Raw genomic sequence first — 17,401 nt, 5'->3', positions numbered from 1 at the left:
CTGTAGCGCAGTATACAGTATGAGGCCGTACAATACAATTATATATCAGTATTTTACTTTTTATAATTAATAAATTTCTTAACCTACAAAGTACACCAACTATTTTTGCCATTTTTTTTAATAATGTAATCTGCGTGCACCTTAAAACTTAATTTACAATCCAAGTAAATGCCTAAATATTATCTACTACTTCTACCACTCTCCCATCCATAATCATATCACTCACAACGCTTTTATTATTCATCCACATCATCTTAGTCTTACTTAAGTTCACTTTCAGTTTATTCTCAAATAACCAATCACTTAAATACTGTAATTCCCTAGATAAAATATCACTCATAACTTGCACATCATCACCTACAATATAAACTAACGAATCATCCGCAAACATATGAACTTTACATATATCAAATACTTTCACCAAATCATTAGTATATAAAGTAAGCAGCAGAGGTCCTAATTTAGAACCCTGTGGTAGTCCAAATGGAACAATCAAACTTTTAGAAACTCTTTCATTAATTTTTACATTCTGTCTTCTATTATTCAGATAACATTCAAACCAACTTAATACTTTCCCACCCAATCCTAACTTACTTAATTTCTCTATCAATCTTCTCCTATCTACGGTTTCGAACGCTCTTTTGAAGCCCAAGAATACAGCTGCAACCACTTTATTAGAATCATCTATCACTCCCATCCAACTAGAAATGATCAATTGAATGGCCGTTTCAGTTGAATGACTCAATTCTTTTCAATCGAGGTCAGCTCATGGGATCGAACCCGGCGCTTCTCAGTGCTAGGCAGAAGCTTAACGACCGAGCTATGCTGTTGGCTAATACCGAGCAAAGCCAGCTAAAACCACTAGTAAATAAATAAAGTTAGCTTAGACAGATTTTCCAAATTGTTTGAATTTAAATTATTACTTTCAATGGATGTAGCTTGTACAAATGTACATATGTATTTACATTTACTCACCCAATTCGAAACCCGGCTCTAACTTATTCCTCGATATGTTTAGTTAGTTGATCAATCGTCTATTTTTATTTTTTATTTTATTTTATTTTATTAATTGAAAAATCAACAGACAGGATGTACAGAGATAGGAAATATAATATCTATGTAATAAACATATTATATATTATATATATTGATGAATTTACCGACAAACATTCACCAGCTCACCGACACGTCTAACAGAGAAACTACATACATACATATGTACATACATTTGACGATAGCAAATAAATAAATATACAGAACGCGACATTGACAGAGAATCATATACGCAAGTTGCATCATTTCGCACACACCAAGATCTGTAATGGCTCCAATTCAAGCGTGAATTTTCCAATTCAACAAGCTTCCAATTTTATTGAAATCCGATATGCCTTACATGAACATATTCCCGAATCCCTCGCTCGTGTTTACTCGCACGTGAATTACAACCGGGAGAGCTACGGGTTAATTTTTTCCCCTTCGAATTTTCTATCCTAACATAATGCGTACCGTACATACATGGATATTTTTTTTGTTGACGATGAAGTAATATTTTACGACGATCGGATCAGCATCCGCGATCCGATTCCGGATCAGTCGTCAGACTGTCCAGAAATCCGGTTAGGGTCGACAACAACCGGACCGTAAAAACCGGATCCGCGCCCGGTTTACGACCCGTCACTTAATTTCGACCATACCACGGTCCATTTCGCTTATTGTAATCGCCCGGATTTTACTGTCGACCTATCGATAGTCCTTCAACAAAATTTTTTTGTCGCCGGATGCGAGATCCCGTCGTCGAAAATCAGTATTTACGAATTGTTTTTAATTAGTTTTGATCATATTTATTTACGCTGATCCAGGTTGGATGCAGAGCACGGTCGTTACGTCAGACGTTACGGCAGATGTAAGCCGGTTTAAAGTCGGATTTAATAACGAAACAGAGATCGGATTAAATCTCGAATTTAAAGCGAAATAATCCCCGCGTGAAATTTTAAATAATCCTTAATGAAATATCTAAATTTCTTCCGAAATATATGCTATACACATTTAAATCAATCGTAATAAATATTTTTAAACATTGGTAATTGGTAACGTATGACATATATATTTTATACGTTATAAAAGTCTTACTTTTATTGTTTGTATTAAAAGTATTTGCATAATTTACATATATAATATAAAAATAAATGTTTTTTTTGCAATCTTAAACAAGCTAAGAAGAGGTATGTAAAAATACAAAATATTATGTTACATTTTTTTTTCATTCATTCTTCATAAATTAATAAAAAAATCACACACTATGATCGAATTCATTGCTTTCCGAATTCATCCATTCGATCATCCAGGAAAAAAATCATACGTACGCGGAGGTTTTCGGAACAGATATTTATTTTTCAACAAGTAAAAAGTGTGATATCGAAAATTCAACGATAGGCCACTAGTTTGAAAGATCAATATGAAATTTAATTTATTTCGAATTTCCTGCCGGGCTTCAATTTAACTCGTTCTCAGCCGCCACTGCTCCACTCGAGCCTTTCGGCAACGACCGTGTTTTAATTAATTTCTCAGCCGTCCAAAAATTTAATTCTATCGAGTTTACCTGTGCGGAACATTCGTCAGGAAGATAAACAGGACGTTTTTCCACCACCCACCCGAGTTTTCCTCCGCTTCCTCCACGTAGTCGTTGACGTATATCCTCTCTCTCGTCTCGTAGCCCTTTCTTCTCGTCGTCGGCTTCAACAATCTTTCGAAAACAATCAAAGAACGAGAATTACTCTCGAAGAACGCAAACAAACCGAGTAATTTCTCGCGGGGGCGACGCAGACGTAGACACAGCATACGCAACCGCTCCGAGCGATTTTGCCTTCATTTCGCCATGATTCAACTGCGAAAATTCGTAAAAAGCATCCTACCAATTATTTTATGAACAAGACGCACATTCTCTTTTTTTGTGGGATAATAATGCTATAAAGTAAATATAAAATTTTATATAGAATTCAAAATGGATAAATGACTAGATAATTTGAAATATTATATATAAAAAAAAACTCTTGGAAGAAGTAATTATACAAGCTAATTTTGAAATTTTCTTTCACTGTTTCAATGCTATTCAAATAATATTCATACAAATACTGAAAAATTTTAGTGCCTTGAAGTTTCAGTTGACATGATGAAAGCCTGGATGAAAGCCTCTCCAACAAACTTCCACTAGTCTCTGTTTTGTGCAACTCTCATCCATCTCACCCCACACACATTTTCGTAATTTCGTCTACCCATCTTCCCTGCGGTCTTCCTTTTACCCATTTTCATTCTCTCGGGTACCATTTTAGCACTTATTTTGTCCACCTTTCGTCCATTCTTCTAGCCACGTGGCCCGCCCATTGCCATTTCAACTCTATCCACTACCCTTGTCATACTTCTTACCCATGTATTCCGTTTCCTGTCTTTCTTCGTTATGCCAAGCATACAACGTTCCGTACTTCTTTTTAAGTACATTGAAACTTGACGTCCAATGTCCAAGTTTCAATGTACTTTACATAAGGAGTAGAAAAATATGTGTTTTTAAAATAATCAATAAATTTAACGTTACGTTAAAGTACGTAGTTTAAAAAGCGCCATAAATTAAAATATTATATGGCATTATGTGCAATCAGATTGCTTAATAACTAAGAAATACCCATAAATTATATATGTATATAAGTATATTATACGACGAGAAGTAATTATCAAGAAATTAATTACATAGGTACTTAACAAAAGTTTTAAAGATTAATATGAATTTAATTAAGAGAATTTTCGCACCCTACTCCTATCTTCCGTTGAACGTGATTCCACCTAAAATTCTTTCTATCTCCATAAAATACATTTAATTCGAGCATTACATTGCATCATTATAATCTCACGAGGCAATTTTGGAATATCCAAAAAATAAAATAAACGATTCGACAGGTCAGACAAATTTTTATTTTATTTTTATTTTTATTTTACATATATACCAGGAAGGCCTTACAGGAAAATCCCAATGCGCCTTCCTGGCCAATTACAAATACAAATGCAGCATTTTTTTTATTATAAGTCGTTGAATTGCGAGACACTGAAAAAACTCGCAAATTGACGAGACATCTATGAATTGTACATAAATTTTTATTGTACATCCATCAAATTTCAAATAGTAGGTAGGAAGGATTTTTAGCCAATTTTTTTTCCGGGAACCGTTTCAACAATGAAATCAGAGAAAATTGGCAAACTCTGATAGGAAACGATCAACCTGAAGTCACAAATCCAGGTCTGACCAACAGCATACTCTGAAAAATTAATTTTCATTCAGGGATAGAACCCGGCACCTTCTTGACGGTAAGCAGAAGCTTAACGTCCGAGCTATGCTGCTGGCTAATGTTTATCCTTTCAAAAAATTTCGCACGGCACGTCATTGGTCATCGGCACGTCATCGTCAATGAAGTCGGTATTAAACCACCGATTTGGATTTAATATCATCCAAATCTTAGCAAATACAATATCATATGGTAAAATATATTCTGCATCCTTAATAAAACTCAGAACTAATAATTCAATAATATTTAATAATCTAATATGTATTTTCGAAAGAGACTTTGTAAGTTTGTAATTATTGTTGGTTGGTTATCGAAAACAAATCATTTTCTATGACGATTTGATATATATTTTCTTCGATTCAAATAAATTTAATAAAAAAAACAAATGAATATTACCTTGTTTAAGCTGTTTATATTACAAATACTGAGCGAAGTTGGGTAAAAAATCTAGTCTAATATATAATTTCTAAAGATACTTTGTATGTATGTTAATATCGTTGGTTCGTAGAATCCATGACGTTAATTTAATAAAAATACAAATGAATATTCAAATAAATTTAATAAAATGTTTACAATTAGATTAGCCATGTTTAAGCGGTTTATATTACAATTTTTTTTTTTACATATTTATAATATAATATAATACATACATATACATATACCAGTAAGGCCTTACAGGTAAACCACAATGTGCCTTCCTGGTCAAATGCAAACTCTATTACACAAGTCAATCAATTACGAGACACTGACAACTCGTAATTAAGGAGACATCTATGAATTGTACATACATTTATTGTACATTAATCATACTCAAATAGTGGTGACATAGTAGGTAGGAAAGTTTTTAGCCAATTTAATCGGAAACCGTTTATAACTTAAATGCATTAGCAGTTTGCTATATAAATTAATAAATAAATATCTGTAGTGCTGCTGGTCAGACTAAGATATTTGTGACTCGATGTCGATCGTTTCCTATCAGAGTTTGCCATTTTTTCCGATTTCATTGTTTGTTATATGATATAACACAAAATAACAACTAAAATCATAAATCTTCTTCCACAAAGGTATCCATTAACACCCTTCAAGAAAGCATCAATGTTATTAGCACTTCTAATGCTTTCAGGAAGGGCATTATATGTACATTTAAACACCTTTGTGAAAAACACCTCCTGCAGTTTTAGCTTTCTTAACTCTACCTATAATTAATTTATTCCTATTTGTCGTTTTATAATTATGTTTATCTCTATTCCTAACTATATGAGTATTAAAATATTTGGGTAATAGATTCTTATCTAGCTTATATATAAATTTTAAAGTGCTTAATTTAAGACTATTTCTGATATCCAACCATTTCAAATCATCTAACATACTTCTTACATTCTTACGTTTCCTCACATTCAAAATTGCACGCATTGCTCTATTCTGCACTTTCTGCAGTTTATCAATACACAAACCACTAAATAGAGTGAGCACTGTAGCGCAGTATACAGTATGAGGCCGTACAATACAATTATATATCAGTATTTTACTTTTTATAATTAATAAATTTCTTAACCTACAAAGTACACCAACTATTTTTGCCATTTTTTTTAATAATGTAATCTGCGTGCACCTTAAAACTTAATTTACAATCCAAGTAAATGCCTAAATATTATCTACTACTTCTACCACTCTCCCATCCATAATCATATCACTCACAACGCTTTTATTATTCATCCACATCATCTTAGTCTTACTTAAGTTCACTTTCAGTTTATTCTCAAATAACCAATCACTTAAATACTGTAATTCCCTAGATAAAATATCACTCATAACTTGCACATCATCACCTACAATATAAACTAACGAATCATCCGCAAACATATGAACTTTACATATATCAAATACTTTCACCAAATCATTAGTATATAAAGTAAGCAGCAGAGGTCCTAATTTAGAACCCTGTGGTAGTCCAAATGGAACAATCAAACTTTTAGAAACTCTTTCATTAATTTTTACATTCTGTCTTCTATTATTCAGATAACATTCAAACCAACTTAATACTTTCCCACCCAATCCTAACTTACTTAATTTCTCTATCAATCTTCTCCTATCTACGGTTTCGAACGCTCTTTTGAAGCCCAAGAATACAGCTGCAACCACTTTATTAGAATCATCTATCACTCCCATCCAACTAGAAATGATCAATTGAATGGCCGTTTCAGTTGAATGACTCAATTCTTTTCAATCGAGGTCAGCTCATGGGATCGAACCCGGCGCTTCTCAGTGCTAGGCAGAAGCTTAACGACCGAGCTATGCTGTTGGCTAATACCGAGCAAAGCCAGCTAAAACCACTAGTAAATAAATAAAGTTAGCTTAGACAGATTTTCCAAATTGTTTGAATTTAAATTATTACTTTCAATGGATGTAGCTTGTACAAATGTACATATGTATTTACATTTACTCACCCAATTCGAAACCCGGCTCTAACTTATTCCTCGATATGTTTAGTTAGTTGATCAATCGTCTATTTTTATTTTTTATTTTATTTTATTTTATTAATTGAAAAATCAACAGACAGGATGTACAGAGATAGGAAATATAATATCTATGTAATAAACATATTATATATTATATATATTGATGAATTTACCGACAAACATTCACCAGCTCACCGACACGTCTAACAGAGAAACTACATACATACATATGTACATACATTTGACGATAGCAAATAAATAAATATACAGAACGCGACATTGACAGAGAATCATATACGCAAGTTGCATCATTTCGCACACACCAAGATCTGTAATGGCTCCAATTCAAGCGTGAATTTTCCAATTCAACAAGCTTCCAATTTTATTGAAATCCGATATGCCTTACATGAACATATTCCCGAATCCCTCGCTCGTGTTTACTCGCACGTGAATTACAACCGGGAGAGCTACGGGTTAATTTTTTCCCCTTCGAATTTTCTATCCTAACATAATGCGTACCGTACATACATGGATATTTTTTTTGTTGACGATGAAGTAATATTTTACGACGATCGGATCAGCATCCGCGATCCGATTCCGGATCAGTCGTCAGACTGTCCAGAAATCCGGTTAGGGTCGACAACAACCGGACCGTAAAAACCGGATCCGCGCCCGGTTTACGACCCGTCACTTAATTTCGACCATACCACGGTCCATTTCGCTTATTGTAATCGCCCGGATTTTACTGTCGACCTATCGATAGTCCTTCAACAAAATTTTTTTGTCGCCGGATGCGAGATCCCGTCGTCGAAAATCAGTATTTACGAATTGTTTTTAATTAGTTTTGATCATATTTATTTACGCTGATCCAGGTTGGATGCAGAGCACGGTCGTTACGTCAGACGTTACGGCAGATGTAAGCCGGTTTAAAGTCGGATTTAATAACGAAACAGAGATCGGATTAAATCTCGAATTTAAAGCGAAATAATCCCCGCGTGAAATTTTAAATAATCCTTAATGAAATATCTAAATTTCTTCCGAAATATATGCTATACACATTTAAATCAATCGTAATAAATATTTTTAAACATTGGTAATTGGTAACGTATGACATATATATTTTATACGTTATAAAAGTCTTACTTTTATTGTTTGTATTAAAAGTATTTGCATAATTTACATATATAATATAAAAATAAATGTTTTTTTTGCAATCTTAAACAAGCTAAGAAGAGGTATGTAAAAATACAAAATATTATGTTACATTTTTTTTTCATTCATTCTTCATAAATTAATAAAAAAATCACACACTATGATCGAATTCATTGCTTTCCGAATTCATCCATTCGATCATCCAGGAAAAAAATCATACGTACGCGGAGGTTTTCGGAACAGATATTTATTTTTCAACAAGTAAAAAGTGTGATATCGAAAATTCAACGATAGGCCACTAGTTTGAAAGATCAATATGAAATTTAATTTATTTCGAATTTCCTGCCGGGCTTCAATTTAACTCGTTCTCAGCCGCCACTGCTCCACTCGAGCCTTTCGGCAACGACCGTGTTTTAATTAATTTCTCAGCCGTCCAAAAATTTAATTCTATCGAGTTTACCTGTGCGGAACATTCGTCAGGAAGATAAACAGGACGTTTTTCCACCACCCACCCGAGTTTTCCTCCGCTTCCTCCACGTAGTCGTTGACGTATATCCTCTCTCTCGTCTCGTAGCCCTTTCTTCTCGTCGTCGGCTTCAACAATCTTTCGAAAACAATCAAAGAACGAGAATTACTCTCGAAGAACGCAAACAAACCGAGTAATTTCTCGCGGGGGCGACGCAGACGTAGACACAGCATACGCAACCGCTCCGAGCGATTTTGCCTTCATTTCGCCATGATTCAACTGCGAAAATTCGTAAAAAGCATCCTACCAATTATTTTATGAACAAGACGCACATTCTCTTTTTTTGTGGGATAATAATGCTATAAAGTAAATATAAAATTTTATATAGAATTCAAAATGGATAAATGACTAGATAATTTGAAATATTATATATAAAAAAAAACTCTTGGAAGAAGTAATTATACAAGCTAATTTTGAAATTTTCTTTCACTGTTTCAATGCTATTCAAATAATATTCATACAAATACTGAAAAATTTTAGTGCCTTGAAGTTTCAGTTGACATGATGAAAGCCTGGATGAAAGCCTCTCCAACAAACTTCCACTAGTCTCTGTTTTGTGCAACTCTCATCCATCTCACCCCACACACATTTTCGTAATTTCGTCTACCCATCTTCCCTGCGGTCTTCCTTTTACCCATTTTCATTCTCTCGGGTACCATTTTAGCACTTATTTTGTCCACCTTTCGTCCATTCTTCTAGCCACGTGGCCCGCCCATTGCCATTTCAACTCTATCCACTACCCTTGTCATACTTCTTACCCATGTATTCCGTTTCCTGTCTTTCTTCGTTATGCCAAGCATACAACGTTCCGTACTTCTTTTTAAGTACATTGAAACTTGACGTCCAATGTCCAAGTTTCAATGTACTTTACATAAGGAGTAGAAAAATATGTGTTTTTAAAATAATCAATAAATTTAACGTTACGTTAAAGTACGTAGTTTAAAAAGCGCCATAAATTAAAATATTATATGGCATTATGTGCAATCAGATTGCTTAATAACTAAGAAATACCCATAAATTATATATGTATATAAGTATATTATACGACGAGAAGTAATTATCAAGAAATTAATTACATAGGTACTTAACAAAAGTTTTAAAGATTAATATGAATTTAATTAAGAGAATTTTCGCACCCTACTCCTATCTTCCGTTGAACGTGATTCCACCTAAAATTCTTTCTATCTCCATAAAATACATTTAATTCGAGCATTACATTGCATCATTATAATCTCACGAGGCAATTTTGGAATATCCAAAAAATAAAATAAACGATTCGACAGGTCAGACAAATTTTTATTTTATTTTTATTTTTATTTTACATATATACCAGGAAGGCCTTACAGGAAAATCCCAATGCGCCTTCCTGGCCAATTACAAATACAAATGCAGCATTTTTTTTATTATAAGTCGTTGAATTGCGAGACACTGAAAAAACTCGCAAATTGACGAGACATCTATGAATTGTACATAAATTTTTATTGTACATCCATCAAATTTCAAATAGTAGGTAGGAAGGATTTTTAGCCAATTTTTTTTCCGGGAACCGTTTCAACAATGAAATCAGAGAAAATTGGCAAACTCTGATAGGAAACGATCAACCTGAAGTCACAAATCCAGGTCTGACCAACAGCATACTCTGAAAAATTAATTTTCATTCAGGGATAGAACCCGGCACCTTCTTGACGGTAAGCAGAAGCTTAACGTCCGAGCTATGCTGCTGGCTAATGTTTATCCTTTCAAAAAATTTCGCACGGCACGTCATTGGTCATCGGCACGTCATCGTCAATGAAGTCGGTATTAAACCACCGATTTGGATTTAATATCATCCAAATCTTTGCCGAGAGTATCGGCGATAAAATAAGGCGGTAGCAAATCTCGTTGAATCGCGTAATTGAGGGCTATTTAACCCATCCCCGAATGCAATCCAAAGCGGGTCGTACGATCGTACTGCGGCGGCTCTGAACGCGCAAACCCTTCTTGTACAAATAATGAAGTTTTAACTGAATGGACACGGACAACTATATGGCCGGTCATAAAAGTTGGTCCATTTCGGGGCCGAGGATTCGGCCCTGCCCATAAAAAGCCGGTAGTGTCGACCTCGAAATTCCCTACACACGAGACCCTCGCTCTCGGAAATATTGCGAAATACTTACATACTACATACAATGAGATTTTCACTGAAAATACATACATACATATATGTATACATATAATATATACACAGAGTAAAATGCTTCCGTATGAAATATTTACGTATATTTACACGAAAACGTGGAATATTATCGTAACTTAACCCGAACTGAATATTTATATCGTAAAATCTATTTAAATTGTAACCACAGCAACGGTATTATCCTCCGTTTCAGACCCAATCCTCGGCAACCTTTTCAGTAAAATTGCAAGAGTTTTTGTTTCAATTATTACAAATATTGAAAATTTGGACTTTGAGATTATTTTCTAAGCCATGTAGCTTACTTGCAATAAGTAGGGGGGAAGAGTTGACATTTGAATTTGTGAAAATCTATTTTAACGGATCATTATTTATAAAATTTATTTCAATGTAGCTACTAACGACTAACGAAGCTTGATCTAAAGCTTGATCTTAACGATCTAAAACTTGATCTTAACGATCTAAAGCTTGTGGGCTACTAACAAAGCCCACAAGCTTCAGATCGTTAAGATCAAGTCTGTTTGTCTGTTTTTCTGTCACGTATGCGTTCCTATACCATTCAACCGATAGGGATGAAACTTACAGGAGTTATTTTGTGTATGTCAGCAATGGTTTTTGTAAAAAAAAATTGCGCAAAAACGGGGACGGAAACGGGAAAAACGGGAATGAGTGGCATTGCAACGCAATAATTTCAAATGTTTTCGCGTCGCCACCTGGGTTGTTAGGGTGAACAAAATCTTGTACTGCCAATGTCAATATAAACTTTTAATCTTAAAAGATTCCAATTTGAATAAACGATTTGTGTTGGCTTTTACTACACTATAATTGTTAATACACCTAACCTATTATGCTACAGCGTATCACAACAATACAGATTATTATTTTACCAGAACACCCGTCAGATTATTATTTTATTCAATTCTGAGCATACCAAAAATACGAGACATGATAAAGTTTCCGACGAAAAGTGCGAATTTCATTTAAATATGATTCATTGTGCGGCGGCCGTGCGGGTGTCGCTAAATTAGTCACTTCACATAATGAACATCAATCATCCGGCTAGCCGCGCGTAGTTGGACCAAATTGTTATCCGGCCCGTGAGATAAGCGATCATCATCCTTCATTTTTACTCAAATATTAAATTATAGCGTCGTTACAACGCTTACAGCCCTCCCCCCACACTATCATCCTCAAACGCTGATTTTCACCTGATCGTGTTGCGATGACCGAGCACCCTTGTAAATTAATCTAATCACGTACATGTATAATATTTTTCGAATAGATAAATGGGTTAGAGTTTAAATATTCATTTATGACCAGAATAATTCATGAACTAACATATAAATCAATATATGTATACAAAAAGACCTTGGACCTCGAGAGGGCGATGTATCAAACAGTAGTGGGACGCATCGACCGTTCAAAAGTGAAGATGGGGTTTCGGCGTCTCCTTGGGGACACCGTCCCACCCTCAGAGGGATATAAAAATAAGCGACCAGAAGAAGGAGCCCAGGGGAAATTTAACGCCCCCACCCAGCGACCGCTAGTCCTCTGACCCTTCGTCTAAAAAAAAATAATAATAAAAAGACGAAGAATAGTGAACTCATCTTCACACGAGGCTGCACAATTTTAACGAGATATTTTCGCTAGAAAACCGGAAAAGTTCACAAAAAGAACCCAAAATGTAAATGTTATATTTTCATCACGAGTAATTGCGATAAAAACAGCGTGAATTGAAATTGATCGAAATCCGGAATTTCTCTCAATAATTGATTAAAATAAAATCCGATCCAATGAGTTGAATATTTGGCAGACGAAAATTTACAATCTAATGTAAATAATGTTTGTTTATAATATGATGTATAAAGGAGAAACTTACGATTTGTGAATAATTTAATTTGAAATGAATATTGTTATTTTAACATTCAAACGTATTGAATTTAGTTTCGTACGATAAATCTTAAGACCGTTTATAACTGAATTAATACATTTCCGAGATAAAAATGAACAACAAGGAACATTTTGAATTGAAAAATACATACAGAGATCAAACAAATGATTAAATTGTAAAAAAAAAGTATAAATGAAAATTATATAATATAATCAAATTCATTTGAACGAAAATGTTTAGTCATTATTATAATAAACGTGCTAATTAATTGAACTTTAATTTTGATTGTATACATATATTTATTTTTTTTAAGTATAGATTAATTAATAAATTCATATTGTATCACAGATGGAAGATAGAAGATGAACAATCTTCTTGATAATAATTATAATTAATAATTATAATTTGGAAAGTGAAATATTTAACAAAGATGTAAGGCAAAAATTAAACGACAGCCCTTGCCAACTCAGTTTTCAATAAAATTATATTATGTTTCTTCAAAAATATCTGAAAAATCCTATTGCCAAATGAAAACAATCCTATTAAAAGTTCGTGATACTATGTCAACATTTTCTAAATTGAAGTGTATAGTATTAAACCAGTATTGGAAATAAATCGAAGGTGTACCAAGTGAATAGTATTTATTTTAAAGTTAAAAGTATTCGAAATAAATTTAAGGTGTACTAAGTGTATAGTATAAAATTGTATGTTTATTTATTTATTTAATACACTTGGGGGAGGCGGCAAAGCCGATAGACCCAAGGGGTTTGATCAAAAATATTAATATGTGTATAGTAGCCGAATTAAAGTTACGTATATATAGCCATTTATGCAACTGCAAATACATAAGTGGTTCTATATAAATTATTCTGTTGTTTTATTATTGAAAAAATTCAAAATTTTATATTTATTATTTGAGACTGAGCAAAATACATGTTTATATAACCAAAACTGAATCTATATATATAAAAATTAATGTCTGTGTGTCTCGAATAGGCTCCTAAGCCACTGAAGCGATTACGATGGAACTTTCAGGATTTATTGTATGCATGTCCGGAAAGATTACTGCGAAAAAAAAACGGGAAAAAACAGGAACAGAAACGGGAAAAACGGGAATGAGTGGCATTGCAACGCAATAATTTCAAATGTTTTCGCGTCTCGACCAGGGTGTTCGCAGCCTGCGTTGTTCCGAAAAATGGGAACGGGAACGGGAACGAGAACGGGAACGGGAATTGCATGCGTTATTGTGGCATTGCAACGCATGCAGGGTTCAGCTAGTTATTTCCATAAAAAATATGCATAGTACATATACGCCAAATAAACTCTGCAATAACTTTTACATACACATTTTATTTCAGTGAAATAAATGAATTCCTAAATATATCGAAAATAATAAAATTATATTCCATTAACCGTACCAAATTCAGTTAAAAATTTAGTCCACAAATAAAATTAGTTGAAACAAAAAACGATTCGATTATGGGGAGAGCTTTCGCATTGCCATTTCTTTACTGGTAAACAAAACGCTCATACGCGAATCGGCGAAGGGCTTGTGTGTAACAATGGGGGATTCGTGTGTACTTAATGGCTTCAAATTTAAATATTAATCTGATATTATTCCGAATGAAGGGTGGGCGGGTCGAAATAAACATTGATTTATTTGTCAGGAGCTTTTGTTTATTCCGGTTTTCACACCACCCACACTGTTTACATTTCATTTGTGCTTTCATTTTTATATCGATTTGACGACTACGTCCATTAATTTTTCTACACACATTTATAAAATATAAGCTCCAGATAAACATTCAAATATAATTTTAAATTTTTTCCATAGCGGTACTTTTGCGTAATTTATGTTGCCGTAAACGCATAATAAATCCACGAAGGGTAAATCATTTCATCGTAAAACTAAAAAACGAAAGTAGAAAAAAAAGGAAAATGCTGAAACGATAACATCTGACATAAATAACGATAGCTCTATAAATCAAATAAGTTTCTATCGCCGTACAGGATATAAAGCCGAGGTTGACAACCTATTTGAACACGACCGATATCTTAACCCTTTTTGACTGCAGATACCGTATCACTCGATTATTTATATTTATGAGCGAAGTAAATTACTACAAAAATGATTTTAATTATTAATATTGCTTTCAGATGAAAAGACAACGCACCGCATCAGGACATTCGAAGTGAAATTTTAAAATCAAAATTTAAAACGAACATGCTGTATAAACGCGACAAGTTCGACAAAGAATCGACTCAATAGTGCATTACAGTTATGAAGTGTTTGTGTTCATCGAAAATGTTGTCGTTTAGTCGGACCCTGTACCTGCAGCTTCTGGTGCTGTTGGTGCTTCACATAACCACAGGTGAGCTATTAAATATTATAAAAGTATTAATTATGTATGTGAAAAATAAATATCATATATTACGAAATCATTGAGTATAATCTCAATATTATATTAAGTATAAAGGGAAAAAATAAATCTAATAGTGGCTTAGAAAATCTATACAGGACAGCATAGGTTAACTAACGAGCGATTGAAGGAAATGTAATTAAATTAAGCATTTTAAAAGAAATTAATATTTTTATATTATACCTACATATACTGCACACTTGAATTTGCTTATTCCATTTCAACCCTTATTTTAAAAAAGACGTTGTATCATTAGAAAAAGTCCAACAAAAAATTACAAATATGCCTTTCAAACTTAAATCACTTTCATATGATATGATGACATTGGAAAGTATGAATATTTCCAATTTGGAGACGATAAAAATTAGAGATGATCCAACTGAAGTCTATAAAATTATAAATATCCATTAAAATTGTCCTGTGATAAACCTCATTACGTTTAAAAATAGCACTCATGAGAGACTCAGAGACTCCATAAATATATTCATTTCAAAATAATTGGAGAATCCTTCTTTTCAAATAGAGTGGCTTAATTTTCTAAGTCTATCTAATTAATTTGTAGCTTCTAGTACCTTAAACCTTATTAAAAATCAGCTTGGTGAATTTCTTAAAATAAACCGGTTTTTATAGTTCTTCCATTTATTTAAAGTCTTTAATATTTTGCGTTTTCTCTTGTTTATTTTATTTTCATCTATTTTGAATTGTTTGTGGGTTCTTTTCGGTTTTCTTTGTTTTTGATTTTTACTTTTTTTATTATATTATTTGATATTTGTATTTCTGTACCACTATATGTATGGATTAACAAACCCCTTGGGTCAATTGACTTTGCTGCCTTTACCATGTATTCTTAAAAAAACTGTTTTGCTTAGGTGAAATGACAAGCTGAAATCAGTATTGAATTGGAATTGAAATTGTATAAAAAAAAATATAATTTTGCAGGTTTCTTTCGAACTAGCGAAACTAAAACTATGTTAATATATTTTACTAACTAACATAAATTTTTCAGTAGAAAAACAATACCAATCTATTTCTGAAAGTACTAAATAACGGTAATTAAGTCGATCTATCACATAAACGTAGTGATTAAATGGTTATAAAGTTGATACGTATATATATATATATATATATATATATATATATATATATATATATATATATATATGTGTATATATATATATATATATATATATATATATATATATATATGTATATATAGTATATGTATTTACTTATTTATTTATTACAGTTAAATTATAATGACATAAGAGATATACTCCAGGGCGTCACTATAGCTAGGCATACATACATACATATGTATATGTACATGAAATACAAAAATAAAAATTAAATATCAAAATGTAATAAAATGTAAACAAAAACAAAGCATGAAAATAATGTAGATTAAATAGCAAAAATAAAATGAAATATGAACAATTAAATGTTAGAACACATTTACGATCTCAAATTAGACAATTCCTCAACCAGATCAGCATATTTTAGATTGAACAAATCCAATTTGTACATATGTATGTATGTAGTTTGTAAGTAATTACTAACATTTCCAGACAATATTGATCTAGCAACTTTAAAATTGGACAAAAATTATAAGACATACAGGTGCAAAATGAGTAATGCTTTGTAAAAGCCGATAGTATTGCAAACAAAACAAAAACAACATTAGAATAAAATATTGACTCACCAAGTGTATTATATATTAACTGTAAACCTATTAAAATCGACGTATGTACGAATCTCAGAAAATCTCAAATCTTCTCCGTTAGTAATAGTAGCCCGCATCATCTTTGGCTTGAATAGCGCGAATTTCCACCTGTAGTACACGGCGATTTTCCGAATCTTCTTCTGCGGCGACCGGGAAAGCTCGCGCCGCGCTTCCTGCTTTTCCGAGCGCAGCGCGACTTATTTATTCATAAACACGGTGTTTTATTCGCCTTCACGGGCCGCTTATCCCGGAAAACTTTCACTCGAACTTTAAACGCTCCCAGCCAGCCCTAATTTTCTTTATCGCGCCTGAAGGGGCCCCCGCCAAGTCCTTCGGTTGCCCCGCCCGAGTGCGAACAAAAGGACGAAATTTGTTCGAGCCTCTCGACGATAATAACAAAGGCAGACAGGATACGTCCAAAGCGATGTTGTGTTCTTCGGCGAAAGTTCGCCGCCCCAGAAGAAAGCCGATTTATCTTTTCGGCGGGAGAGAGTGAGAGAGCGTAGCCGTTTATCGCCAATACAAAGACTCTTCGTCGTCGCCTATAATAAATAAAATGCGAGAAAATAAATCCGCCTCGATTGTTTTCGATTTATTCAACTCGAAATATAAATTCGCAAAGGGCTCCGTTCTATAAAGCGTATTCAACACTCCGCCTTTGAGATTTAAAACACACACACCCGCACATTCCCATTCAACCTAAGAGATTCAACTTCACAACTAAAATAT

At 33.3% G+C, this 17,401-nt stretch overlaps 1 protein-coding gene across 1 annotated transcript in view; it reads left to right on the top strand.

The window, feature by feature from the left end:
- The window catches only part of LOC143913158 (zwei Ig domain protein zig-8-like), a 92,270-nt gene that overhangs the window by 13,050 nt on the left and 61,819 nt on the right, over window positions 1-17,401 (top strand). The window contains exon 2 of the mRNA XM_077432795.1: window positions 14,690-14,904. Coding sequence (XP_077288921.1) covers window positions 14,814-14,904 — 91 coding nt within the window. The 5' untranslated portion in view covers window positions 14,690-14,813. The remainder of the gene's footprint in view (window positions 1-14,689; window positions 14,905-17,401) is intronic.

This window comes from Arctopsyche grandis, chromosome 6 (assembly GCF_051622035.1).
Source record: "Arctopsyche grandis isolate Sample6627 chromosome 6, ASM5162203v2, whole genome shotgun sequence".
In the NCBI taxonomy this organism is placed as follows: Eukaryota; Metazoa; Arthropoda; class Insecta; order Trichoptera; family Hydropsychidae; genus Arctopsyche; species Arctopsyche grandis.
Note: the sequence above shows the minus strand (reverse complement) of the source record. Positions and strands in the feature narration are given on the sequence as shown.